The 27,175-nt window shown below is 33.7% G+C and overlaps 2 protein-coding genes across 3 annotated transcripts; both read left to right on the top strand.

Annotated features, from left to right (window-relative positions):
* Positions 1 to 436: 436 nt before the first annotated feature.
* LOC100247646 (DEAD-box ATP-dependent RNA helicase 5) lies at positions 437 to 19,224 on the top strand. Of its 2 annotated transcripts, XM_002274652.5 has the most exons (13): positions 437 to 1,230; positions 1,646 to 1,770; positions 4,071 to 4,178; positions 5,000 to 5,080; positions 6,828 to 6,906; positions 12,138 to 12,223; positions 12,304 to 12,360; positions 12,471 to 12,538; positions 15,360 to 15,428; positions 15,593 to 15,686; positions 17,774 to 17,938; positions 18,050 to 18,142; positions 18,846 to 19,224. In XM_002274652.5, the coding sequence occupies exons 1-13, from the start codon at positions 699 to 701 to the stop codon at positions 18,936 to 18,938; spliced, it is 1,650 nt and encodes a 549-aa protein (XP_002274688.1). In that variant the 5' UTR covers positions 437 to 698; the 3' UTR covers positions 18,939 to 19,224. The 2 variants fall into 2 exon arrangements, with proteins under 2 accessions (XP_002274688.1, XP_059590664.1); XM_059734681.1 differs by having other exon boundaries at positions 463 to 1,230; positions 18,050 to 18,907.
* Positions 19,225 to 21,335: 2,111 nt separating this feature from the next.
* LOC100252755 (hypothetical protein) lies at positions 21,336 to 26,055 on the top strand. The gene is made up of 4 exons (XM_002274593.5): positions 21,336 to 21,580; positions 24,205 to 24,416; positions 25,363 to 25,504; positions 25,617 to 26,055. The coding sequence occupies exons 1-4, from the start codon at positions 21,547 to 21,549 to the stop codon at positions 25,778 to 25,780; spliced, it is 552 nt and encodes a 183-aa protein (XP_002274629.2). The 5' UTR covers positions 21,336 to 21,546; the 3' UTR covers positions 25,781 to 26,055.
* Positions 26,056 to 27,175: the final 1,120 nt, after the last annotated feature.

Raw genomic sequence — 27,175 nt, 5'->3', positions numbered from 1 at the left:
CAGAAATTGTTTTCTGTTTGTTTGTTTTTTTTTTTTTCCTGTTTTCTATTATCAAAAAACAGAAAATAAAGTGTTTTCGGAGAACTTCTTTTAGTTGTTTTTGGAGAACTGTTTTAAAGAATAATTATACAAAATATAATGATTAAAAATAAAGTTATGGACATAAAAATTATTTTTAAAACATATTTAAAAATATTAAAAACAAGTTAAAATCAATTTTAGGTTCTCAAACAGACTTTTATTCTATAAAACATTACAAAACAATTTTTAAAAATTGTTCTTAAAAACTATTTTTTTAGAACTCTTTTAAGCAAAGTTACCAAACAAGGCATTAGTGATTCAAATAGTTTTTTTATAGTTATTTTCACTTGTTTTTAAGGGTTATTTAAAAAAAATAATTGTACAAATATAAAAAAAACTCCAATATAAAAATTATTTTTAAAATATATAAAAAAGCAAGTTAAAGACTCTTCAGAACTTAGTTCTACAAGTAACTGTTTTGGAAATCAGGTCGAAAGATGACCTAATACGCGTTGTGGAATGCACTTTCACTTTCAATAAATATGAACTTTGGACTAAATTCAATGGCAGTGGGTTTAGGGTAAAGCCTGAGGCCAGCCCGACTCCACTCCATAACCTAAAACCCTACCGAAGTCTCTCCCAAGTTCGTCAATAGCTTTTGCTCTGGTTGAGCAGGTATGGGGCGAAGATTGGAAGAGACTGTCCTGCATAGCGAACCAGTTGCCCTACAAATCCCAACCAACCGCGAAATCAAAGCTGAGAAGAAGAAGAAGAAGAAGCATAAACAGTCCAAAATCGCTTCTAATGAAGTGGTAGAAATTGGGAGGAAGAAGAAGAACGAAGACTACATAATCGAAGAAGAAACAGAGGCTAACCGAAAGAGAAAGCTCGAAGAAACGCCAACTGTAACAGAGGCGAAGAAGAAGAAGAAGGAGAAGGAGAAGAAGGAGAAGAAGGAGAAAGAGGGAGAAGAAGAAGGCTTGAAGGATGAAGATGATAAGGAGAGCAGAGGGGCGTGCGTGGCGGTGACTGGAAAGGACGCGAAGGAATCGAAGTATGCGGCTTTCAAATCATTTGCCGAGTCGAAGCTGCCGGATGATGTGCTCGAGTGTTGCCGCAATTTCAGCCAGCCCTCACCGATTCAGTCCCATGCCTGGCCGTTCTTGTTGGACCACCGGGATTTTATCGGGATTGCTGCTACTGGGTCTGGTAAAATTTATTGATTTGGTTAGATATTTTTGGTTGGGTTTGATGCTTGGAGTGTCAGATAAAGAGGAGTTGGATTGAAAAAGACAAAGGATTTTGTAATCCTATAATCAACTAAAAACAATCAGCGGTCCTGTAAAATTTCTTTCTGCGGTTTAGGTTTAGTAGGTTTTGAACATTGGATGCCAAGACCAAATGATTGGATTGAAACAATAAGGGATTTTTAGGAATCTCGTGATTAGAACAATTATGTACTACTGGGTGCTGTAAACTGTCTTAGTTTGATTTAGTTTTTTTTTTTTTTTGGATTTTAATGCATTAAATGTCAAGAAAGAATTCAAAAAATAAAGGATTTGAAACCTTATTGAAATCCTATAATTGTAGATGGGATATTTATGGTTGGTTTTTCTGTGAGCAGGTAAGACATTGGCATTTGGAGTTCCAGCAATGATGCATGTTTTGAGTAAGCGGAAGAGTAAAACATCCAAGGGAGTGAATCCCCTTTGCCTTGTCTTGTCACCGACGAGGGAGCTAGCTCAGCAAGTATGTGCACAATACGTTCATCAGCGTTTGCTTTGAATTCTGCATTTTTTTTAATGAAGTTTACAATAGTTTCATGGAATACATCCAAGGCTTTATAGCCACACTTTGGCTTCTTTTCATTTTCAATGTTTAAAGAACTTGAACAAGTGGTTCCATCAACTTAAGCATATGCGCCACATGATTCAAAAATAAGCACATCACAACAAAATTTACCAACTTTTTGCCTTTATTTTACCCATCTGTAGTGAACCACTTCCCCCTCCTCCTCCCCCACACACCTTTTTGATAGGAAAACAAAGCAAATCTATTAAAAGAGTGCCAAAGAAAGGGGGGCACACCCTATGTATATAGGAAGTACGCACAAAAAAAACAAAGGAAGAGCAACGAACAAGAGCCAGCAAAAACAACCAAAAAGTAGTGAACCACTCTTTGGAGGTTAACATTCTTCATAAGCTGTGCTTTTGCTTGTAATGACATGTTAAAAAAATTGTTGCAAATTAAGTTACAACTGACATAATCAACTGCTTAGTCCTTGTGAATCCCTTCACCATATTCAATACATAATAGATGAACCTATTCAGTGGAATAGCTCTTGCCAAAAGTATTTCTTGACTGTAGAAACATTATCTTGTAAATTTGTAGTATGAAGTCTATGTCAGTCATTTAAGGAGTGTAATGTGAATATGGTTGTTTTGCCTCCACTAAATTATTGCATGGAGAACATCTACAAGAAAGCTAAGTTTCCCTTGCTTGTAATCATGCCCTGCATTTCTTTAGTGGGCACATAAATTAGTTGTATTTAGCATAAACTCTAGAGGATGTCTCTTCTTAACTCTTTACATAATAAATCATTTAAATTTTGTACTTGTAACAATAGGGCATCATACATAGAAAATGCATAGTGGAATTTCCATGTCTCCACTGCCAACCCTAGCCTGTTTATTGTAATATCATACCGGCTGGGCTTATCTGTTTAGATTAACTCATTTCCATTCCTAAGCTTCCCCTCCTAACTGACCTATTGATTTTATTTTATTTTTTATCAGAAACAAATATATGTATTAATTAAGAATGGAAACATGAGAAGGATGAGGAATCCTTCCCATGATGTACAAACCTGATCAAAAGAACTAAGTAAATAACTGACCTATTGAATGCCTTTTTGTAAACTCTTGATGCTTTTGGCCAACGACTTTATATTGGAGGATGAGGAATGCATTTTTCAAGTTAGCCTTTGGAGAGATAACTGGATTTCTTCTGCTTGTCTCTCATGACTCCTTTTGGGTTTTTAAGTACTATCTGCCAAATGGAAAAGGATTTACAAGGAACTTCAAGATTTCAAAGCCAAGTGATTGTTATTTCAAACAACCAATAAAGTCAGTGTTTCACCAAATTCATAAGAGTGCATTTGATGTCCCTCAGTGGAAATGTTCAGGGTGCTCAAGTAACATGATATCAGCAACAAACTGCAAATGAGCATCCTCATATGTATCCTTTTCAAGGCTTCTCCTGAAACCCAAGGTAACAAAGACATTAGGGTTTGCCATGTCCCCAAAGAGATGAAAAGAGAGAGAGAGAGAGAGAAAGAGAGAGAGAGAGAGATTTAAGACTTCTTATCCTGAAACAAATCTCAGTTGATAAAGTTAGTCCAAGACTCTTAATAGACATGGTTGGTCATGTGTATTCAGGTGATTGATGGTAGTTGCACTGGAGTACCAGCTGCCAACATCTTGTTGCCTACCTAGAATTTTCTTGACTTTATTTCATGTTGAGAATGCACAAATTGTTGACCTTTTCAAACATCATCATTGTGCTTGCTCTTCCAAGCGTTTTCATCCACAAGATCTGGCCTTCTTGTGTGCCTTATGACCTGGATCACACAGCTTGATGCAGTAATGAATATATGCAAGTATTTGGTCCTCTCAAACTGCTACTGCCGATTTATCCAATCTGACAGTGCCGTTGTAATAGGCACACTAAGAGGCCCTAAACCATTTTAGCTAATGCTTGTTTAGATTAGTATCATGATCTTGACTGTCTTGTATTTGTTTCAGTGTTTGAAGGCATGGATTCTTTCCTGAAATTGAAGGGTGTAGAAATTTTTAGCTGGAGTGCCTATCAATTTTGCTTTTATTTTTTAAATTTTTTTTATATGTATGTATGCATGTTTTATTTTTGTTTTTGCATTTCTGTCTTCCCCCATCTTGTTCAGTATATGGTATTTGCTACATTTATGTGATCCATTAAAATCTATTTCTTGAAGTATGTAATAAATTGTTGGCTGCATGTGCTTGTGGCAGATTTCAGATGTTCTGTGCGAGGCTGGAAAACATTGTGGTGTGAAGTCAGTTTGCTTGTATGGAGGAACTTCTAAAGGACCTCAAATAAGTTCCCTGAAGTCTGGTGTTGTATGATATTCGATTACTCTGCTCCCTTTGAATTCTAGTATAAATTAACCTGGATGATAGTCTGATTTACACTTACCCTTTAGAATGTGTGATGTACAGTTGTTTAAGAAATATTGCAATCATGGTTTCCATTTCATTGGTCTTCAAGCATGGATTTACCTTGGAAATGTATATATGCAAAGAATTTGCAATGTTCCATTGCAATAGTTTCACTTGGAAAGGGTATGCTATTGGGTTTTCCTCTTGGTGCCCTTTTCTAATATATTTCTGCTTTTGCCTATCAAAAAAAAAAAAAAGTTCACTTGGAAAGGCAAAAGAGCAGATCTCTCATCTTCGTCACTTAGCTAAAATGAACACTGAAAACCATTTTTAGTGTCACTGAGCTTAGTTTCTGTATGAATCTCTGACCATTGACATCTTGATGCACTGATTTACCATAATAATAAATGGATTCAATGGTGACTCGGAAGAGAGAAAGGATAGTCTTTCTATTCTTTATAATCCCAATCTTCTGGATCTATGATTTCTGATATGACTCTTGCATTAACTTGCTTTACTAATGGAAAAGTCATGAATATCCTATATGGAAAAGGACGAACTAGCTTAATAATCCAAATATCTAGTAAGGAAATATGTTTACAGTTATTGGATACTGCAAGCTTTGTGTGCAATCGATTACTAAGCTTGTTGTATTTGTAAGGGATCTGTTGTGATTGTTTCTATCTATATAATTCTGTGGAGAGATGAAGATATATATTCTTAATGTGATAAATATGCTTATAATTACCTAATATACGATGTTCCTTTCCATGTTCACTCAGGACATTGTCATAGGTACTCCTGGACGTTTGAAGGATCTAATTGAAATGGGTGTGTGTTGCCTTACAGAGGTATCTTTTGTGGTAAGTAGAGGATCATTTGAATCAACCTATTTGCTAATTATTTTCTTGTATTATGTTGCTTTCAATAGTCAACACGTTGACTCTGAAATTAGCAGTGCTCATGAGTTCTTAGGTAAAAACCTTTAGGCGTAGCTGAAATGATTGAATTTCTTATTCATGCTGGATGGCTCCTTTTTTCTTTTTGGGTAAGAATGATGACTTATTAATTTACTATGTTTTTAAGTAAAAGAGTTCATGGAGTGTAGTGCTTTTCCATATTACCAGATCAGATAATGAAGAACTTGAAGTCATTGTTCAAAGTTTGGTTTGAATTTCAGTTGGCGAAATGAAAATTATGAAACTATTTAAGCTTTTGAGAAAGATTACAAACAATAACAGTTGGACATAAAACAAAACTTTCACTATGTTCCTGCCCTGAATGGTGTTGAAGATGCTGTCATTCTGGTTTTTTTCTTGATTATTTTTTCACATTGCTGTAAGAGAAGTCACTTTTGCTCATTTAGACTTCTTGAGATGTATCTGTTCTTTTTCATGCTGGAAGGAAATGCCTTGCAAACCATGCACTTCAAAATGTACATTAGATTTGAAGCAGAACTGCATTTTCTATTTTGTACCTTCTGTTGATTTATGGTATTTTATAGTAGTGGAGAAACTTATTGCAGTAATTCTAGTTTTTTTAATATTACAGCATTTACCTTGAACAGCTATATATATATAACAAAGGAGGTTTAGTTGGGAAGAAAACTAATGAGTAAATGGACAGTACATCAGATAAATGGAGACACCAACATCTTTTAGCTATAGTATTCACTATAGTGTCGTATAATGCCGGCTGAAGCTAAAAGAACCAAGATCACAGGTCACACTGTTTAAGTATTTTTTTTATTCAAAAATCTAATAGATCTTTTTCTATTAATTAAAAGATCAAGAAGGATGAGATATCCTTCCACGATGTACAGCTTAGATCAAGACAATGAATGGACTCAAGGAACCATACAAGCTGAACAAACAAAAGAAGTTACAAAAATGGAAGCAACATTTGAACAAATATTAAGTAGACTCAAGCTGGCAAATAATCTCCAACAAAAGATACCAACTGCTTTGGTCTTCTTTTTACTGGCCTGTCTGCCATCTGATTAGCTGAGTGAGGAACCCATCAAATGGTGCATCTCAACTCTATAAAGATATATCAAATATTTGGCATAGCCACCTATCAAGCCTCAATGAACCTATTTCCTTTTTGGCCACCTATGAGATAACAACATAATCCCCTCCACCACAAAGTTTGATAAACCCAAAATTTTGCTTGTACAAGGTCCTTCAGAAGGGCTACAACCTCAGTCTCAATAGCAAAACCCTCACCTGCAGGTTTAGAATATGCTTTTGATTGCTGTTTTAGTATTCCTGATGCTTTCTCAATTCTGAGGCGATCTTTCATTTATTCAAAACTAATTATTATTTTTGAATTTTGGATGTGCATGATTGATTCATGTTCTCATACTGTTTCAGTCTGTAAATTTTTAGTTTAAGCTATATATATATATATATATTTGTTTTTGGATTAGCCTATAACTTGATAGGGTCACTGCCTTTTACCTCTCTCCTTCTAGAAACTATGATACCTCTAGTACATTAGTTTCTTTTTTTCTGATTGCAGCTATTTTTGAATTGCTTATGATATACTTTCTTTTTATAACCTAAATAGTATTTTGAGCTACCAGTGGAAGTGATCATTGCTTTTCTTTAGGTGTTAGATGAAGCAGATCGTATGCTGGACATGGGATTTGAACCAGAAGTTCGCTCTATATTAAGCCAGACATGTCCTGGTATGTGATAAAATATTAACAGTTTCCTCCTGCTGCTTCTTCTTTCTTCTCTCTCTCTCTCTCAATCTATATACACTGTTCTTTTTTTGAATTTGAATTCAAAATATAAATTATTAGCAATAAGTTGAATTTTTAAGTTGAAGGAAAAACTTTTGAGTTTGAATTCGGTCATTTTGAAGTGCAGAAGATTGGTAAGAAACTGTATGGACATGTTTGAAGTGTGTGGCAAATGGTTTTATAATTATAAATGTTTGAAGGGCAAAATTAAGTATCATGTATTTTTTAAGTTTGTTGAAAAAAATCACAAAAAGTTAGCTAACTAATACATTGAAAACAAAAATTGAGTGCAAAACTTGAAGAATAGTTTAGTAGGCTGGGTATAAGAATTATCTGTATGGTTTAGTCTTGCTTCCTAAATCTTTAGAGGAGTAGGATTTTGGGAATACTATATGGTAAGAGTACTAAAACTAAAACGAAAAGAAATGTTATTTTTGATAAGAGCTCCTTGTATATTTATTTGTTTAGTAATAAAACATGCATTTTAAAAATAATAAAGTCTTCCATTCTATGATAACTTTAAATCCTAGCTAGAGTTTGCTTTTCAATGAGCCCTTTACACCTATAAATACATGATCAAGAAATGATGTTGTACAACGCACATCAAGCAAGACCCCCAAAATAATACTATCATACTACAATATGTAAGCAAAGAAGTTTGCAAATACATGCAGGGAGCTTGTCTTTGACATACATATTTAAGATGTATAGCCAAAATTAGAAATATTATGAATAGAATAATAAGCATTTATGCATGGTTTTAAAAATCGGACCGGACCGGCCGGTCACGATTCCGGTCCGGTCCGGTCAATTGGCCTGGAAATAGGTTGAACCAAAATCAGATTGGTTGAACCAACGGTCCGACTGTCGAACCGAACGAACCGGATGGTTCAATTAATTTTTAATTTTTTATTTTTATAGTATCAAAACGACATTGTTTAATGCTTCTAACATCAAAACGACGTCGTTTTGGAGGATATAAAAACTCCAAACCCTTCCTCCATTTGAACTTTGGTGAAGAAGCTGGCGCTCCCCCAACACGCCAAGACACCCACGCCAGCTCCCACCGACGGTCTCCTCGGCTGTTACACCACTTGCCTGGCCTGTCGGCCGCCCCAGCGCAAAACCCGCTGCAACCATCCCCCCCTTTCTTCTTTCCTCGCGCTATTTCCGCTGCATCCATCCCCCTCCCCCTCTCTTCTTCCTTCGCAGATTCCCCCGTTGCAAAGCCCCCTCTTGGCGGTCTAAGTGCCCCCTCGGCGGTCTAAATGCCCCCCCAATGGTCAAAGTGCCCCCCCAACGGTCAAAGGGCCCCCCCATCCCTCCCCTCTCTTCTTCCCTCGTAGATCTCCCCGCTGCAAAGCCCCCTCTCGACGGTCAAGGTTTATAATCCATTAATCTGAGTATATTTGTCTGGACATAAAATTGCAGGACTTACCACCAGAACGAGCTTTTGCTGACTTTGTTCTCTGCAATTTGGTGATCATGAACTTCCTGGGTTAAAATTTTAGGAGGGATACTTGCTCCAATCTTGACAGTGAGTGTTATATGAGTAGTTATGTGACTATTTTTCTTAGGGCGTGTAATATGGAGATCACCATTTTACAACTAGAATTTTTGGGTCTTTTTTTTTTGGCTTGGATTTAGCAGTCATACTTATCTATTATATTAAACAAATGAATTGGAGTATCATTGCTCAAAAATAAATATTAAAATTTTAAATTTTGAATTAAAATTATGATTTTAATTTAAATTTCTAATTTGAAACTAATTTTCTGATTTTTAAGTAAAATTTTAATTTTTAAATAATATATAAATTATTATTTTATATTTTAATAATTTATAAATTGTATATTTGTGATGTTACTGGTTCGACAATCGGTCCAACTAGTGAACCGTGAACCGGTAACTTTTCCGGTTCTAAAAACATTGCATTTATGTAAAGTAAGTTACATGGAAGAATATGCAGTAATTTCTTTTCCTTTCCTTTTCTAGATGGTTCTTATGGTTCAAGTTGTAACATATTACCAAAAGGACAACTCATAATCAAGATATTGAAAAATGCAAAAATATCGGTGGTTCAATTTTACAAGAATATCAGAAATATCATACAGAAGTTTGGAAAAAAAATATCTATGAGATGAAAATTGGTCAAAACCCATTGAAATATTAAAACAAGCAATGATGCTCATGTTGAAGTTGTTTTATTGAAGAAAACTATGTATATATGATAAATTTTATAATGTTTGGTAATGATATGTAGAACTTGACTATCCAATTTGTATGTATTGAAGAATATAAAAGAAATAATGACATCTATAATTTTTTTCGTTTAAAAATATCTATAATTTTATTTACAAGTTTATAGTTCTCTTGTATTTAATTACTATACAAAAGATATAAAAAAGACTCGTTATAAAGATTATCATGATGATTTTTGTATTTTCAACTACCAATCAAATGAAATTTAAAAATTAAATAATTAAAATTAATTTGTTTGCTAAAATTTCATTTTAATATATTATTATTTTTTGTATATATAAAAGGTTTGGGAGACACAAATATGGTATATATTAATAGGCGTATATTTTATTAGGGCATAGTTGCCCTGGTGGTTGAAAACTATCTTTTCCATAGGGAAGGGCTTAGGTTTGAACCATCCTACTTGTTCTTTTCTTTAAATTTTGAAAACTTTGGTTATTGAAGATGTTGATGTGGCCACACATATGTTTACCAAATAATTGTCCATTTTGCATGTTCACAAGAAAATCACCTGTCTACTCTAGAAAGTGCCAATATATCCACGATTTATTGGAAAATTGCAAAAAAAGCAGAAATGGACGATTAATTGCAAAAGCTCAATGAACGCATGCACATAAGAGAAATTGTCTATTTTGTCTACACACGAGGAAATCGCCATATGCACAAGAAATCGCCAAAATATTGGCAATAGAGATGAAAAATCAGTGATTTATTAGAAAAGTTGCCAAAAAATAGCATAATCGAGGATCAATTGCAAAAACTTAGTCAAACTGTGGAAAGTTTTTTGTCAAAATCCTCTATTTTGCTTTGGAGCTAGGAGGTTTAGTTTCCTTTTCGATGAATGTCATTTGGAGTTCATGCATGTCGCTTAAGGTGGGGTTCTTTGCATAGCAAGCAACATGGGGAAAGACCTTAACTTTGGATAAGGTTCAGACGAGGGGGTGGTTTTTAGCAAATAGATGTTTCCTTTGCTACAACGAAGAAAAATCCATTGACTACATCCTTGTTCATTGTGTCAAGACACTGGTTCTATGGCAGTTGCTTTTTACTTTCTTTGGCATGTCTTGGTTCTTCCTCTATGGATAGAGAGACCTTTCTTGGTTGACACAGTTCTTTCATGGGCAAAAAGCTAAAAAAGACATGAAATCTTCTGAACAGTTTGGAAGGAAAGAAACAAAATTGATTTGAAAATGGGGACTTTGTGAACCAAAGGCTGAAAAGCTCTTTTGCTTGTAATTTGTGGGCATGGACTGGGGTATTCATAGATGAGGGTCTTTTGTCTTTAATCAACTTTATTGATTGGTTGAGTTCTTAGTGAAGGCAGATGTTGTTTATTGTACTCCCTCTTTTCTCTTGGTTTTGCCTTTTGCAATTAATGTATACTTCCTATATACTTTGGGATGCTCATTTGGTGCCTCCTTTTTATATGTACTCTTTTGTTTTGTGTATCAAGAAAAAAAAAAGTTTCATGCATGCCTTTCACAACAAGTGTGTAGTGTTTTCATATAAGATTTTAGGAAAATTTGTTTGCTGATTTTGAAAAAAATAAAATAAAATGGAAATGAGGATCCCACTTGTTTGAAATCAAATTCATTTTTTCAAATTTCAAAATATTTGAAGTTCGTATACACTGACTTTGCTCAGATAATTGCTCTCTCAAAATGCCCTTTTTAGTTGACACCTCAGCAGCAGCAACTACCTCTTTTTTGTTTCCTCTTCCATCACAAACCTTATCACATCCAATCATGGTATGGATTTAGGGCTGTGGCTCTAATCCCAATTTGATGTAGGAGAAAAGTGATCAAATTTGTTGTCTGCTGCTGGAGTAAGGAAATTGAGGTGGGGAAATTGATGCCTTAAAAGAAATTCTCAGCAATTCAATGCGAGGAAATAATGGAGAATCATGATGTAGTTGAAGTTAGGATTATTCCTTATAAATAACTTCATATATGAGTTTCTATTAATTCAATAGCTAAAAACCTGCTAAATAACTTATTATTAAGGTATGGCATAAGGACAACAACTACCTAACAAGCTTAACCCTTGATTACTCTTCATATCTAATAATCCTAACCTTTGAGGCATTTAAAAACATTGTATTACCCTCATATGACCACTTTAAAAGACTAGGAGCCTAAGTACTATCCATAAAAGCTGACTTAAAGCATAAGAAAGCACACTAAACAAACTGGATAATTAAAAGATGTACTTCTAGAAGTCTAAGCTAAATTTATTGGTAGACCCTCTCTGTTTTGGTAAGCCTCTTGGATGTCAATGTATCAGTCACTTTTGTCCCTAAGATAAATATTGAGGGTTTGATAGGCACATTATCGAGGGTTCAAAGGGTCATTGAAAGGGTTCTGTCCAAACGCATTAATGAGTTGCTCGATGAGCTATCTCCCCTTATTAAGAGAGTTTCTTGAAGAGAATAAGGCCTTTCGACAAGGGAAGAGTTTTGAGGCCCATATTTGTGATATTATGATTCTAATTCTCAGTTTTGCTTCTTAGGACAGATGATCATGTTCTATTTCTGATAATGGGTCCTGTATGTTTTACAAGCTGGATTGTTCTTCCCTTTGTTATCTTGTTTTATTATTTTCATCAAATATGAGTTGCTGGATAATCTAAAGTTATGAAACATTTGCATATAGTCATTGACTTTTGTGCAATTGGATTCCACCTGATGTGTCAGTCAAAACAATAACACAAAAATGAGATAGCTGTGACCTGTTTCTCATTCAACACTCAAGTTTCCTGTAAACTATTAAGCATTGGAGATTCAATGATTTCCTTTAATAAGCTTTTGAATCTAACATCTGCAAGATTTGACCTTCTGTTCTCAAGCCAGTTATAATTGCTTCTCTGGCATATTTTGATGTGGCTTAGGGATTCAAACTCTTAAAATTTTGCAGCTCGCCAAATGGTAATGTTTAGTGCAACATGGCCTCTACCTGTTCATCAATTAGCTCAAGAATTTATGGATCCCAACCCAGTTAAGGTGTGTGATATTTGTAATTGAGTTAATGACCTTTAAACAGTTCTCTATGTCCTTTTGAAAATTAATGAGCTTTCTTTCAGGTTGTAATAGGTTCAGAGGATTTAGCTGCCAACCATGATGTTATGCAAATAGTGGAGGTATAATTTAAGAACACCCCAGTTTACAGACCTATTTTACTGTCTGATTTGATTGCTATATGAATAGATCAATGCCGCTTGAATTGACAACATATATTTTACATATTCAGGTCTTGGATGATCGATCACGTGATGAACGTCTGCTCACTTTGTTAGGGAAATACCACAAGTCCCAAAGGTATTTGTCACATCATTTGTAAAAATTTGTATTTCCTATAAGTTTCCCTGGTAAGTTTTATGATTTTGTTGTCTAAGTGGATCCTCCAGGATTTTTCTCCTGTTTATGAAATAAATTACTGAAATGGACTGATTCTTATCATATACTGGATGTTCTTTATTTTTATCTTTATTTTTATTTGTGTGTGTTTTTGTGGTTGGGAGGTGTTGGTTTGGTAAAAAAGAAGTATGAATTATATATATGTATATATTTTTTTTTTATAACTAATGAACCTTCCATGGCCAACCTTAGGACTCTCTATGGGGACCCAAACCTTGGGGTGTTGATTGCACTTGCAACAACCAGCACTAAGTAAATCAAAGTATCATCAATGGCAAGATTTGAACCTAAGACCATGTGCCTCCTACTAGGACCACACCTCCCAGCATTATATATATAATATAATGAGGAATCATGCAAAATAGGATGAGAGGTCCTCCAAGATAAGATTTTACAAAGTAAATACAATATAGGAATGAAGAACCTCATTAGGTTGAGATATGATCTCCCATGAAGCTATGGAGGTTATGGTTCTACTCTTGGCTAACTTATTTCTTAGTTGATCTATGGGCTTCTAAAGGAATGGACATCCTGCATCTCTATGAGAGCTTCATTATCATATACACCCAATTGTCATATCTTGATGATCCACTCCTATACATTACCCATTAAAGAATGGTTGTCAAGTCTCCCTTGCTGAGGAGGTTAGATAACCTGGTGATCTTACAAATCTTGCATGTGAAGATTGTGGGGCAACTCATGCTCTCCCATAAATCAACCACAAACTTCATCCTGCCTTCAGAGATTCTAAAATCCTTCTCTAACCTTAAAACCCATAAGGTTGCCAAGAAGGCCTCTATAATATGAGCTCTCTTCTTGGGACTAAATCTCATTTAGGAAATAACAATCATCTTATAATGCATTGGGGGCAGTTTGTGCTAGAGAGAACTGCTTCTGCACTAGCTCCAACACAAATAGATAATGGTGAACAAGATGGTCAATCCAACCCAATTCAACCTGTTTAGTAAACATATCACACAGGTTGTTATGTTACTGATGTAATAAATGAATTGTGTTTGTTTCAAAGAAATTTGGCACAATTATTAAATGGGTGATATGAATTTAGTAAAATATGTTATCAATGTAATGAATGAATTGTGTTTGTGTCAAAGAAATTTGGCACAATTATTAAACAGGTGATCTGAATTGAGTAATTTTATAACTTTTGACCTTGATACGACATGAATCTGACCGTCTCAATTGTCACCCCCACTTCCAAGCTTGGGGCTGGTCTACTAAAGGACATGTTTTGCTGTGCACTGTCCCTCACCAGTGAAAGCATGTGTCCTTGGTTTACACTCCTCATATAGTGCTGTATCTTCATTCCAAAAAGTGTTCTTTCCTTCACAGCTCTGATGCCACTTCTGGTGCTTAGATTGTTGCCATCACCACAAGCTAAGGGTTACCTTGTGCACCTTCCATTTGTTGTGGTGGGGTCACTGCACCCACTCCTCGCTCCCTGAGAAACATATCTCAATTTATGGCTCAGATGAGGGCTGCGCTCAGTTCTATCAGAATTCTCTGGTCCACCCTGTGCCATTGTTGACCCTGCAACTTGTAGACTTGGGGGCAGTTTGTGATCTGGTGGATGCTTAGGCTTTGGAGGCAAGTTACACTTGGGCAAAAGAATAATACCTTAGGCTTCAAAATGGATTGGCCCTTGGGGTCAATTGCTTTCCCTACACCTGTCCTTTGACTGGGCCTTAACTTTGTTAAGAACCCCAGATCAGTTAACTGGAGGTATGCTTTTAACAATGGGCTCAATTCCTCCTGTTCTTACTCTGGCAAGCTGATAATTGTGTTCCCTTGATAACATGATGGAGTGAATTGCTGTACCATGGTCATAATTGTCCTGTACTCATACCCTGTTGGAACTATTGCTACACATCATACTTCATCTCAATCATCCAATCTTCGTTCCCTCAGAGAGCATCCTACCTGCCTCATCTGAACCTACCTTGATTAACCCAGTCCTCCAACTTGGCAGTTCATATTTTTCTGCCTCTGTCTGAGCCCCAAGATGTACTGGGAATTCAAATCCATAGGTCACAAACCTCCACTGGGACAGGTGGCCATCTTCCATTCATCAATTTGGACCAGGATGATGACTTTGAAGATCCAAAATGGAGTTCATAGTATGTAAACACTAATTTAGCATGCTGAAAGAATCTGCTAGGGCTTAAAAGGCACCCTGAATCCATAGATGAGGGCAGTCCTCTCATCTCAATCTGCACTTTTTAAAGTCTATTTCTTTTTAATGTGCTAATAGTCTCTGGCCACCTTCATAATGTGTGTTCTTCCAATCAATTTTTCTGACATTGTTTAAATCACCCACTGCTTTCTCGGACCTGCTTAAAAAACACCAACAGCTGAGGATGGGTAATCACAGCTAGTCCCTTAATCATCACTGATCTCACTATTGTGCATGGAGTTGGCAACTGCTTCATAAGGTGATTCTGTTTTGTACAAAAAAAATTCCATCCTAGTATCTTACCCCTTCAAGCATGCCTATACTTCCAAATGCCCAAACACTTATGCTTACCATTATTTTAATTGCCACATTTTAGGTTGTACAATTGTATGTTATTATTATTTTCAATGAAAGGATTGACCTTGACTTTGGTGAATGGGAACACTTACTCTCAACTTCTTGATCAAGTTAAGTTTTTTAATGTATTATGGTGCCACATCCTGCTGATACAGATGTTATGCTTTTGAGCAGGAACAGAGTGTTAGTTTTTGTTTTGTACAAGAAAGAAGCTGCTCGTGTTGAAAATATGCTACAAAGAAGGTAGTTTTCATCACATTTTATATGTTAGTTTTGAGTCATGGCTATAAATCTGGCTATTGAAGTGTCAGTGGCTTCTGAATATATGGTTGGAAAACTATTGGTTTTATTGAAATGTTCTCTCTCTTCAGTTCCCCTTTCATATGCTATTGTTTTCATCTTCCTAGGGGTTGGAATGTTGTTTCTATACATGGTGATAAAGCGCAACAAGCACGTACAGCGGCATTATCATTATTCAAGAAGGGAAGCTGTCCTTTGATGGTATGCTGTCTATGAAATAATAAAATATTATGAATATGTAAGAAAAATGTTGCAATAAAATAAGTAGGATTTTCAGACCTGCACTTGGATTGATATTCAAGCATAATAACTATGGTTGGGAAAGTGACAATTCTACATCTTTTCTGTAATTAATGTTATCTATATCCTGCAACATTCAATTAGATTCTATTATCTGTTTATGCTCATTCAAAATAATTTTTACCTCATTTCTTCTCATATTTTTCAGTTCAACTTGTCATGCATGCAAATATTTTTCTGTAGCACACACATAGATAAAAATAATCAACTTAATGATAAGCTTTAAGATCAAGTTGTCTTTCATGTTCTATAATTTTTTTTTTTTTTTTGATAGGTAAATTTGTGTCCCCATTGGGACGTGAACTTGGAAGGCATCTTTCGTGTTCTATAGTCTAAATAAGTATATTCAGTTATAATGTAATGCCTATTGAAACATGGGGAATCAACATCCCTTTTTTCTTATTTATCTTAAAGGATGAAATCAAATTAGTGGGCTGTTCTTCATTTGGTTATTGTCATCACACCAAGAGCATTCTTTAGGTCCATATTTTTTCCAGTACAATTTTTTTCCCTCCTCTCCCCCCTCTTCTCCTTTTATTTATTTATGGTTTGGGGTGGGGAGTTTATGCGTTTCATGGTCAATTTTAATTATTTTGTCTTCTCTGCATTTTAACTGTCTAGAGAGGGAATTTTTTTAGTTCAAATTGCAATTCACCTTAAGGGAATTTTTTCAAGTTGCAGTTACCCAAGGGGAACCATTTGGTGAGATGGAATATTGTTTTCCCTCTTAAGAAATCAGTAATTTAGGTTTGGAAAATGTGAGTCTCCAAAATGAGTCCTTGATGGGCAAGTGGATGAGGAGATAGCGAGGAGCTTGTTTTGGCACCTCATTATAAGGAGCAAATATGGTTTTCGGGTGATGGGTTTTTTGTGAATTGGGCTTCTATGCTGTCCTTCAATGTCTTTAGAAAGCCATCTTGGGGCATGATATCTTTTCTTCATCATGTCAAGTACCTTGTGGGTAATGCTGTTGGTCTTTGGTTCGTCAATCATCTTTGGTGAGGGTGTTGTCTTGTCATGGAGCAGTTTATCATCCTCTTTTACATTTTCTAGCTCCAAACAAGGCTTGCTTGATTATTTATTTTTATTTTTTTGGTCCTTCGTTAGACTATTGTTGAATCCTAGTTTTTAGAATATTTGGCTTTATTTAGAATTCTTACACTAAGAAGTTATTCCTCATTCATATTCTAAATGAAGATCCAAAGTGATTTCTTATGGAGAGGCAGGAGCTCTAGAGAGAACCTCATTTGGTTAGTTGGTCTATAGTGTGCATGATCTTTTTGTTCTCAATACTACTCTTTTGAGTAAGTGGAGTTGGAGATTTGCGTCAGAAAGGGAGTCAATGTGGAAGCAGGTGATTGTTGGGAAATTTGGGTAGGAAGGGAAGTTGGTGTTTGGGGGTGCTGGGGGGTGTTATAGGGTTGGGTTATGGAAGGCATTCAGGAAATAGTGGGAGGTTTTCAAAAGTAGAGGTCGCTTTGTTGTAAGGAATGAGAGGAGAGTTAAGTTTTGGTTGGATAAGTGGTGTGGCGACTCTTTGCAGAAAGACTCCTTAACTTCTCAAGACAATTCCATGATTGGGAGTTGTAGGTGGAGACCTTCCTGCAATAACTTCATAAGTAAGTGTGTTGGTTTAGCAGTTTGACTCGTAACATGCATGAAAATATGTCAGACATGCCTTACTAGTGTTCAAGATTTGAACAATATTTTGTTTGATGCCAAAGCAGACCAACTTTTAGACCCTAAATGAAGTTTACATTGGGATTGTACAGCAAATGGTGAAATACAAAACGTGTGAAACTTGATAGGCTAGAGGACCAATGTATAAAATTATAAATTTATGGGAAAATATATTTTGAATCTGGGGTAGGTTCCCATTTAAACTATAAATTAAAATGTTCTAAGATCACTGCTGGTTATTATATTTTGAGTCCTTGCAAGAGTGGAAATTGCAAAGTATGACATTTATTTGCTTTATGTTTGTGCAGATAGCTACAGATGTGGCTGCACGAGGATTGGATATTCCAGATGTGGAAGTAGTGATCAACTACAGTTTTCCTCTCACTACAGAGGATTATGTTCACAGAATTGGAAGAACTGGACGAGCTGGTAAGAAGGGTGTTGCACACACATTCTTCATGCAGGAAAACAAGGTAATATTAGAAAATGCTTGCAGGTGTTATTGCTTAAATTTCAGAGTTGAATAGTCTTGGTTTTGCATTTAGCCAATTCTTTTTTGATGAATAGTGATAATGTCATTGCAGGGACTTGCTGGGGAGTTGGTGAATGTTCTCAAAGAAGCAGGGCAGATTGTCCCTGCTGACCTTTTAAAATTTGGCACACATGTAAAGAAAAAGGTGCTCATTTCTCTTTCCTCTCTTAGCACGTGCTCCTACATTTTGTGTGCATGCATGCATATTTGCATATTATGTCAGCTTGTGACTTATATTATCTTTAAAAGAAACTTACAACAAATTAATTCCAAAATGTGAAAATAGAGGGTCAGGATTAGGTAGGTATACCAACATTGAAGAAATTAACTCAGGACACGAAATTTATATGTAAGTTACCTATAAATATTAATGAAGAAAAATTAGGCCTTTTTTTTTTAATTAATTTAACACTGGAAAATTTGTGTTCATTGAAATGTGCATTCTTTTATAGGGTTTGTAAGGCTATACAGACCCGAACTAGACCTTTGTGGTAACAGATCAAATAATAGATTGATAACAAATCCATTTGAACTATTGATAAAATATGGCCCTTTCTCTTTTGATTGAGCTCTTTCATTAACCGAGTATCAGCTAGTACACACCATATTTGGTCTCTTGTTAGGTGGTTAATGAGAAGGTGAAGGGGGATGTTAAAGTTTGTGCTTAATGCAGCAGCCGCATCCAGTGTGTGTGCGAGTCTTTGCTACTTGGTGATTAACATGATGTTGAGCTTATGTTGAAATAGCTGTATGTCAAATATGCTCAATATTTCAGGCCATGAGTGCTGAGCATTATTTTGATTAAGCTGGTGTGGATTGTAATATGATGCCTCATGTCTCAATTGCAGGAGTCCAAGCTATATGGGGCTCACTTCAGAGAAATTGCTGCTGATGCTCCAAAGTCCAAAAAGATCACTTTTGACGACTCTGATGAAGATTGAATGCTGTTGTCACACGACAATTCTTTTCAAGACTACCGTTTTTAAGTATTGAGCTCATCAAAGGGATAGGAAAAGAAAAGAACAAAAAATGGAAAAAGGTGCCATATGATTTTGGTTATTGATTTATGGACTATTTTTTTTCCCCCAAGGTGTATTCTTTCAAGGGAGAAAGTGGGTACTTGTGTGTTTTACCTAATTATTTAGAATACTAGCGAGGAAATTCTTCAAAATATTATAGAGCTTGTCTTATGGTTTTGGAAGTGAATAGACGAAACCTTGTGAACCACCTTCATTGCTTGTGGATTTCTTAGGAAAATGGAAATGATGATTGGCATCACAAAAACAAAGAACAGGATACAAATGAGGAAACAAAAAATGCAAAACTTAGGATGGTCAACCTGTATTATCACCGTTTCGATTTAATCTAAAAAGTTGTTTCCTTTTTACTGCCTTTGGTTTCGTGAATTGTGTAAAAATTCAGTTTTTTATTTTATTTTATCAAATTTACTTTTAAAAAATGTTTAAGTTAATAAAAAAAAAAAGCCTTTTTGGTATTTTTTTTTAAATTTAAAATAAGGGTAGCAATGATGAAAATATTGATAATTACGGATATATAGATATTTCAATTTTATGGATATATCGAAAATATATTGATGGATATTTTGATATAAAATATCGGATAAAAAAATGTAAGAAAAAACTCTTAAAAATAAAATTAGAAATATAATAGAATTGTAATTGATATATATAATATGATTTATTATATTTGATAATAATATTGTATAAGCTAATAAAAAAATATGAATTTCATAAGTATATATTTATTATTAAATTATATCAAATATTATTGGATAATAATGTTGTGATATTTGATTATAATATGTCCAATTTAAAAATATATTTAATATTAAAATTATAATTCATTTAATACAATTGTATTAAATAGTATAAAATAAATGATAATATATGTATAATTTTTAATACTTAATAAATATATTAATGATATTAAAAACACTATGAAGAAAATTATCATGATAATTTTTATATTTTTGGTATTCAAATGGGTGAAAAATTTTCATTTAATTATAATTAATTTGTTCTTTAAAACATTTTTTATTATTATGTTTCTATGTTGAATTTGAGTATATATATATTTGATGCAACTTATGTATTAAGGGGAAAACTTGCCCTAATGGCTGACACAATGCACTGCAAACCTTTTGGCGCATTGCAACTTTTTTTTTTTTTTGATGGGTCGTTTTTAAATTTAACCAAAAAAATGCTTATTTGCATAAATAATTTTGTTTGATTTTTTAAATTTATTTTTGAATTTTCAAAAATATTATAAATTTGATTTAAATAATATTAGACAAACTTCTTATTGAAAAAAATAGTTTTTTTAATTACAAATGGGTTAAAAAATCAATAATTTTTAAGACATTATGAATACTAATATTATATTTGAATCATAAATTATATATTTTTATTAAAAATTGAATTATATATATATATATATTATGAAATATGGATATTTAGATTTTCGTGAAGGTATAATTAAATTTTTATTAAAAATGAATGATAATTTTTAAAAAATAATAATACTTAATAATATTTTATTTAAAATGAATTAAAAAATAAGCAATTTTTTTTTAAATTTATAAATAAACTAATTTTTTTATTACATGTTCATATTTAGTACTTAATTATGAATATAGGATTTTAGATTAATTTTAATTTAATATATTATTAATTGGGTTAGTTTTTGGAATTCTAAATTACTATCTTGCCATCATTACATAAAAAGTGGTCAACCACCAAGTTACACAATTATTGGTCAACAACATGGAAAATATTTATATATCTTACTTTAAATTTTTATCATATAGGACATTTAAATAAATATAAATATTTATATCTACCACTATTTATATAATAATTAATAATTATAAATATAAATTAATTGATATAATAGTTTTTAAAATTTTAAAATAACAAAATTCATATATATGCAATTAATTTAAATATTATAATTTTTTATCTTAAATATATCCTTATATTTAAATATTACATATGTTCTATTTAATAAAATTTAATATATTAATACATTTATATTTATATTTGTCATTTAATATTTAATTTGACATGTCAAATATAAAATATAAATATTATTAAAAAATTTAATTATGTGTATATGTATATTTAATTTATTATAATTATTTTTAATTTTATTAAAATATAAATTATATATTTATGATATCATCTTTGATTATGGTTCAATCCGATTAGTGAATTATAAATTAATAATTTTTTCGATTTAATTTTTCATAATTGTAAAAATATTACTATTATATATGAAGATGGGCCCAATTTTTACATCCATTTGACCCACATAGCACACTTCCCCCAAATTATCTACACAGTTGATGACGTGACATTTCATGATTGGGTAAAGCGGGCTGCCAGTTCACAGTTGTAACGAAACGAAAACCACTCTATAAATAAAAGAATCATTCAAATTGTCAACCCAAAATCACTGGTGGGAAGCTGATCGGCTGCGGTTCGGCTCACGATTTCTACACTTCTTCTAGGGTTTCGATTCCAAGTGATCATGTCTACAAAATCAGGTTGCGCAGTTTACATAGGTTTGTTTCTATACACTTCTGCTTGGTTCCTCGGAAATTTTTTTTCTTTTTCCGAGAAAATTGATCTCAGGTGTGATTTTATCTGTAGCTTGACGGAGAACAATTTGATTCAAGGTTAATTTAACTCAATGGTTGTTTTATGGGGAAAATGTATGAGGAAACTTCATTTTCCGCGAATTTTATTCTTCCAAAGCGTTTCCTTTGAAACAAGCGGAACTGTGGAGAGAAGTTTGGTGATTTGGTTATTTTTTTGTTTTATGGTGGAGAATATTATGATTTTTGTGCATATTAGTCGTGATAGTGAATTGTGTTGTTTCATTTCTTTTTTCTTTTATTTTTCGGCTGCTATAATATTTTACTTTCCGAGAAATTGATATCAGGTGTGATTTTATCTGTAGAACGCAGGGAAGCATTTCTCCTCAATGTTTAATCTAAATTGGTAGTTTTTTATGGGGAAATTTATGAGGAAAGTTACATTTCCGAGAATGTCTTTTCCTGGAAAGTGTTTTACCGCCAAACAAATTGGTGGAGAAAGTTGAATAGATTTGGTTGTTCTGCTATTTTATGGTGGAGTTTGGTAGTGTTTTAAATAATTCAGTCATAATTGTTGATTTTGACGTTTAATTTGTGTTATCCATCTTTTCCATTTTTGTCTGTACGGATGTTAATTCCAGTGTGATATTTATCTGTAGACCTAGGGGTACATTCTAATTTGAGGTTTAACTAACTTGACGGTTGTTTTATGGGGAAAATTTTGAGAAACTTCTTAATTTATATATATGTAGATAGATAGATAGTGTCCGTTTTGTTGTTTAATTTCTAGTTCCTCTTATCCTTTTTGGTAAGGGTTCAGAAATCAGTTGAAGGCACTGTGTTTTCTTAGTTTTTTAACTTCTTACTTTTTAATTTTATACCCTTGCATGTAGATGGTGAAGTTGTTCATTGATAGGTGATGGATATGCATCTTAGATGTTACTTTGCATACTGTTGGCTGTAGATTGCATGACACTTCTCTTAGGAATTAGATGCATACTAAACAGCTGTCAGTATGAGTCATTTCTGGCATAGCTTTGGGATGTCAGGAAAGGATATGCTGAGCTTGCATTTTAGTTTTTACTTTTTAAGTGTTCAGTTCAGGAGTAGGCCTCCTCAGGTGTTGTGCTTATGGAGTGGATGCCATTTAATGATGTTTTTGGCAGGAGGGTGGGCAGAACTGTTGACATGTAGATACACACACCCTTCAAGCCCCCCAATGTGTAGCTCAATTGTAGTGTGCTCTAGCAATGAACTAGAGGTCCCAAGTTCAAGTCCTCCCCGTATTTAAGGAGTGTAGAGTAGAGGGGCAAAGCCATATCACCTGTGGTAACAGTGAACTAGAGGTCTTGAGTTTGAGTCATCCTAGTATTTAAGTGGTCTAGGGTAGAGGAGTGAACCCATATCACTGTCGTTTGCTTTGTCGCCATTTGGAATAAATGACTCCTTGTCATGGTGGATTTCCTCTTATCATAAAAAAAATAAAAAATAAAAAGTAAAGGAAAGAAAAGAAAAGGTTTTGGATAGGAATGGATCAAAGACAATGTAGGGAATGTTTAAAATAATAGAAATAATAATAATTTCAACTATATGATTCAATGGAAGCGATCATTGTCAATCTGCTTTGGATTCTTAGAAGAAGTGTTGAATGTGGGGATAATGGGTGGATTTTCTTAAAATAATTTGAATTCCATTGTTCAAGAACAAACAAAAAAGAAAACAAATTTTGTATAGAGGAATTGAGAGGGATTTTCAAGGTCAATATAAAATTTGTGTAAAGAAAAAGGTTTATAAAATTCATGAATGCATGTTCTCTTAGTAGTAAGTTGATTTTTGGTGAATGGCATAATCAAGAGAACATGTAGTTATTTATTTGTGAGTTGAACATTTTGGGTTATAATATAAAGAACATTGAGTGGAAATATTAAAGAAAGGTATTAACAATATTAAGTTTGGCAAGTTGGAGACTTCTTGATAATATTGGATTAATACACTTCTCAGGACCATTATGTTTGCCAAATATCAACCTAATACTTTTGGTGCTCTGTGTACTAAGTTTCTTATCATAGGATATATGTGTTAAATGCAATGAATTGGTTTGTTCTGATAAAAACAAGCTATACTTTTTGGGGCCTGTTTCTAGGAAATGAATAATAATTTGCAATTTCATAGTCAAATAAGGTTTCTCAATACCATGCTGGCTGCTAATTCAGCCTTCAGAAGTACATATGCAAGCATGAACTTGCACAAATAGGTGCATATTTTATTCTAAATGCATCAACTTGCACACTCACACATTCCATTCTGATAATTGAACTGTTGAACATCTTCCATTTTTGAACAATATTTCTATGTTGGGACAGCTTTATTTGTCCTTTTTCCCCTTAAAGGTTGGACTTCTTTATTTCACTTGTGATCATTACATGGCTCCCTAAGTTGCTTAATTGGTTGATGCTTCATGCTGCACTATGGTCTTTGTCTATTCTTTTGCAGCATGTTATTTATCTGCCTTTATGTTCAAGTTATTTAAATAATAATTCATATAAAAAGGCTAACGTGTTTTAATTGGTTTTAATTTCAATTGTACATAGGTAATTTGGATGAGAGGGTAAGCGAGAGGGTTTTGTATGATATTCTGATTCAGGTAGGGAGGGTGGTGGACTTATACATCCCTCGTGACAAGGAAACTGAACGGCCAAAAGGTTATGCCTTCGCAGAATATGAGACAGAGGAAATTGCAGAATATGCTGTCAAGCTTTTCTCTGGCCTTGTGACATTGTACAACCGAACCCTGAAATTTGCGGTGAGATGTTGATATTTATTGCTTTCTACTTACTACATCCCTAGTCTAATTGCTGTTTGGTGAATGCTTGTTGCAAGAAATAGTTACCTAGATTGTCATGTGGTTTCATTTTTGTAGGATTATGTTATCATTTATTTATTTTAATATTTGGTAAGGGGAGCAGTGTTTGTTTTATTTACACCATTTATCTGTAAGATTTCGTGGCTAATGAGTGTTTGGGAGACTTAAGGCCACATTTGGTTCCTGGAAAGTATTACGGAAAGAAAAAAAATGCTAATGTAAATGATTTTCTCATGTTTCATTTTACTATGAAAAATATGACGGAAAATAAAATATAATTAAAATTAGTTAGACTTGTAGATTTTTAAATTACTTAATCTTTATATAGAAGAAGAAAAATAAGTAAATTGAGTTTAAAGTAACATATAAAATAATTTATTGTCTTTAAATCTAATTTTTATTTTCCTTCATTTTTTCTTTCCTTTCACTTTTCCTCTATTTTCTTTCCCTCCCATTTTTTCCTTTATTTTCTTTCCCTCCCATTTTTTCCTCAAATTTTTTGACAACCAAATAGTCTAAGGTTATATTTGGTCCTTGGAAAGTACTAAAGAAAGCAAAAAATGCTAAAGAAAATGATTTTCTTATACTTAGTTTCATTATGGAAAATACCAAAGAAAATCAAATATAGTTAAAATTAGTTAAAAATATTTAATCTTTACAAAGAAGAGAAAAAATAAGTGAAATGAGTTTGAAGTAACATATAAATTATTGGTTTTAAATATATTTTTTTTATTTTCTTTCACTTTTTCTTTCGTTTTACTTTTCTTCTTTATTTTCTTTCCCTTACAATTTTTCTTAAATTTTCCGAGAACCAAACCTAAAAGTGTTGGTCCAGTATTCTCCTTCTTGGGGCTCTAAATAATGACAAATGAAATCTTACCAACAGATTTCTGGGCAAGATAAGCCCTCACCAGCAGCAATCACCCCAAGACACCATGTACCATATAACAATATGGAAAGTTCTCAACACTCCATGGGGTTGAAAACGCCTTGCAGATTATCGGCTCACCCAGTAAATAATGCACAAGGTGATGTATCCTTCTTTTATTCCGTCACCCTCATGCTTTACCATGGAAACAGTCACAGTTTTGGCTCTTTTTACTTACATGCTGAACTTCCTTCTCTTTTTGTCGCTGCCAGCATCCTCTGATGTGTTACACCAACCTAATAGGAATAGTTCACAACATGATGGCAACAATTATGACTACAGTCGAAGAGTTTTTGGTGCAACATTGGATAACATTAGCCGCTCTAGGTCAAGATACTATGATTCCAGTAGTCCAGTCACATATCCCTCTTACTAATTTGCTGCAGATGAATTAGGGAGTAACTCTTCTCTGAGGCCTAAAATGCTTCTCTTTTTTATTTAAGTAGCATACCTGCTGTGTAAATCTGAAGGTTAGTGGAAGATGCTTGATTGTGGTTAGTTTTCTTCTGTAGTTAGTCCTACTAATAGGTGTTCTGGGTTATGTCATTGTTATGCTTCTCATAGTTAGACTTTTGATGTTGTGTTTCTTCTTTTACTCATGTAAAGATGTTAGAAGTTTTCTTCATCTTAAAAAGCATGCTTTTGTACTAAGTTTTGTCGGAGCTGTGATGGGCTTGGCCATGACACAGAAGTATCCATTGTTATGATTGGTTGTGTCAAGAACCATCCATACTCCTGCTTATGTAAATCTCCTGTCAGGGTGTCATGTAGAACTTTCCAGGTCTGTCAATCGTCCACATAAATAGCTAAAAGTTTCTGAATAAGACAAACTTATATTAGTAGTCACATTTAAAGATTTATTTCTATGGAAGGGCTTAAATTTTCCTTTCTCCAGGACTTCGCTTTTAACTTAGTTTTAGCATGCTCATGAGTAGTTCTAATCACTCGTTCCACTTTTTCTCTCCCTTGTTGACAAACCAGACAGGGAAAGTGGAATTTTACCGGACTGTCTGATTAAGAGGGTATTGTTTCTAATATTGGTTCTACCTATTTTCAGGAAGTAGGTGGTTCAGGTTGGGTATTTGAATAGCCAGACTTGATCTCAAGTCTGGTTATATACGGGTCTGGTTTGCATAAGTATCTCTAATCTTGTTGTTTATTTCAAGTTGATTTTGAATGCTTAGTTTAAATTTATTATTTTTATTATTTAGAGATGAAACAAAATGTCTTCTTCCATTTTTTCCCCTCAATCTGAATCAAATTCAACTCCATAAAAAATTATTTTCTTGCCTTAAAGTTTAATCGACAACAATTCTAACTGTATATGCTACAAAAGTTGCCCTCCTAATGACTTGGGGTAGGTGAAATTAATGCTCTACATTATATTAGAAGAATCCTAGAGATTTTTTAGGATGCAACAATGTCGTTCTTAAGCATGACGATGAGTAACCTTAATAATGGTGGTTGAATGTCATAAAACGATTACAATATTTTCATTGGACACTAATTGATTTTCAAATGAGATGATCAAGTCTGATCCAAGAATGTCATAGCCAAAGGTCATGGTTTTAAGCCATAGGAGCATTTTGTAAGGTTTTACCTAGAGGGTCCAAAACTTATGGTGATTAGTTATAAATTATCATAATCATGAATCGAACCAATGACCTTTATTTGTAGAAGTGTATTAAAAAAGTGCATTAAAAATATGAGTATTTTGTATAAGAATTTCTAAATTTTCAATGTGAATTGAAGTTATTATTATTTTAATTGT

The sequence above is a fragment of the Vitis vinifera genome, chromosome 2 (assembly GCF_030704535.1).
Source record: "Vitis vinifera cultivar Pinot Noir 40024 chromosome 2, ASM3070453v1".
Taxonomy (NCBI): Eukaryota; Viridiplantae; Streptophyta; class Magnoliopsida; order Vitales; family Vitaceae; genus Vitis; species Vitis vinifera.
Note: the sequence above shows the minus strand (reverse complement) of the source record. Positions and strands in the feature narration are given on the sequence as shown.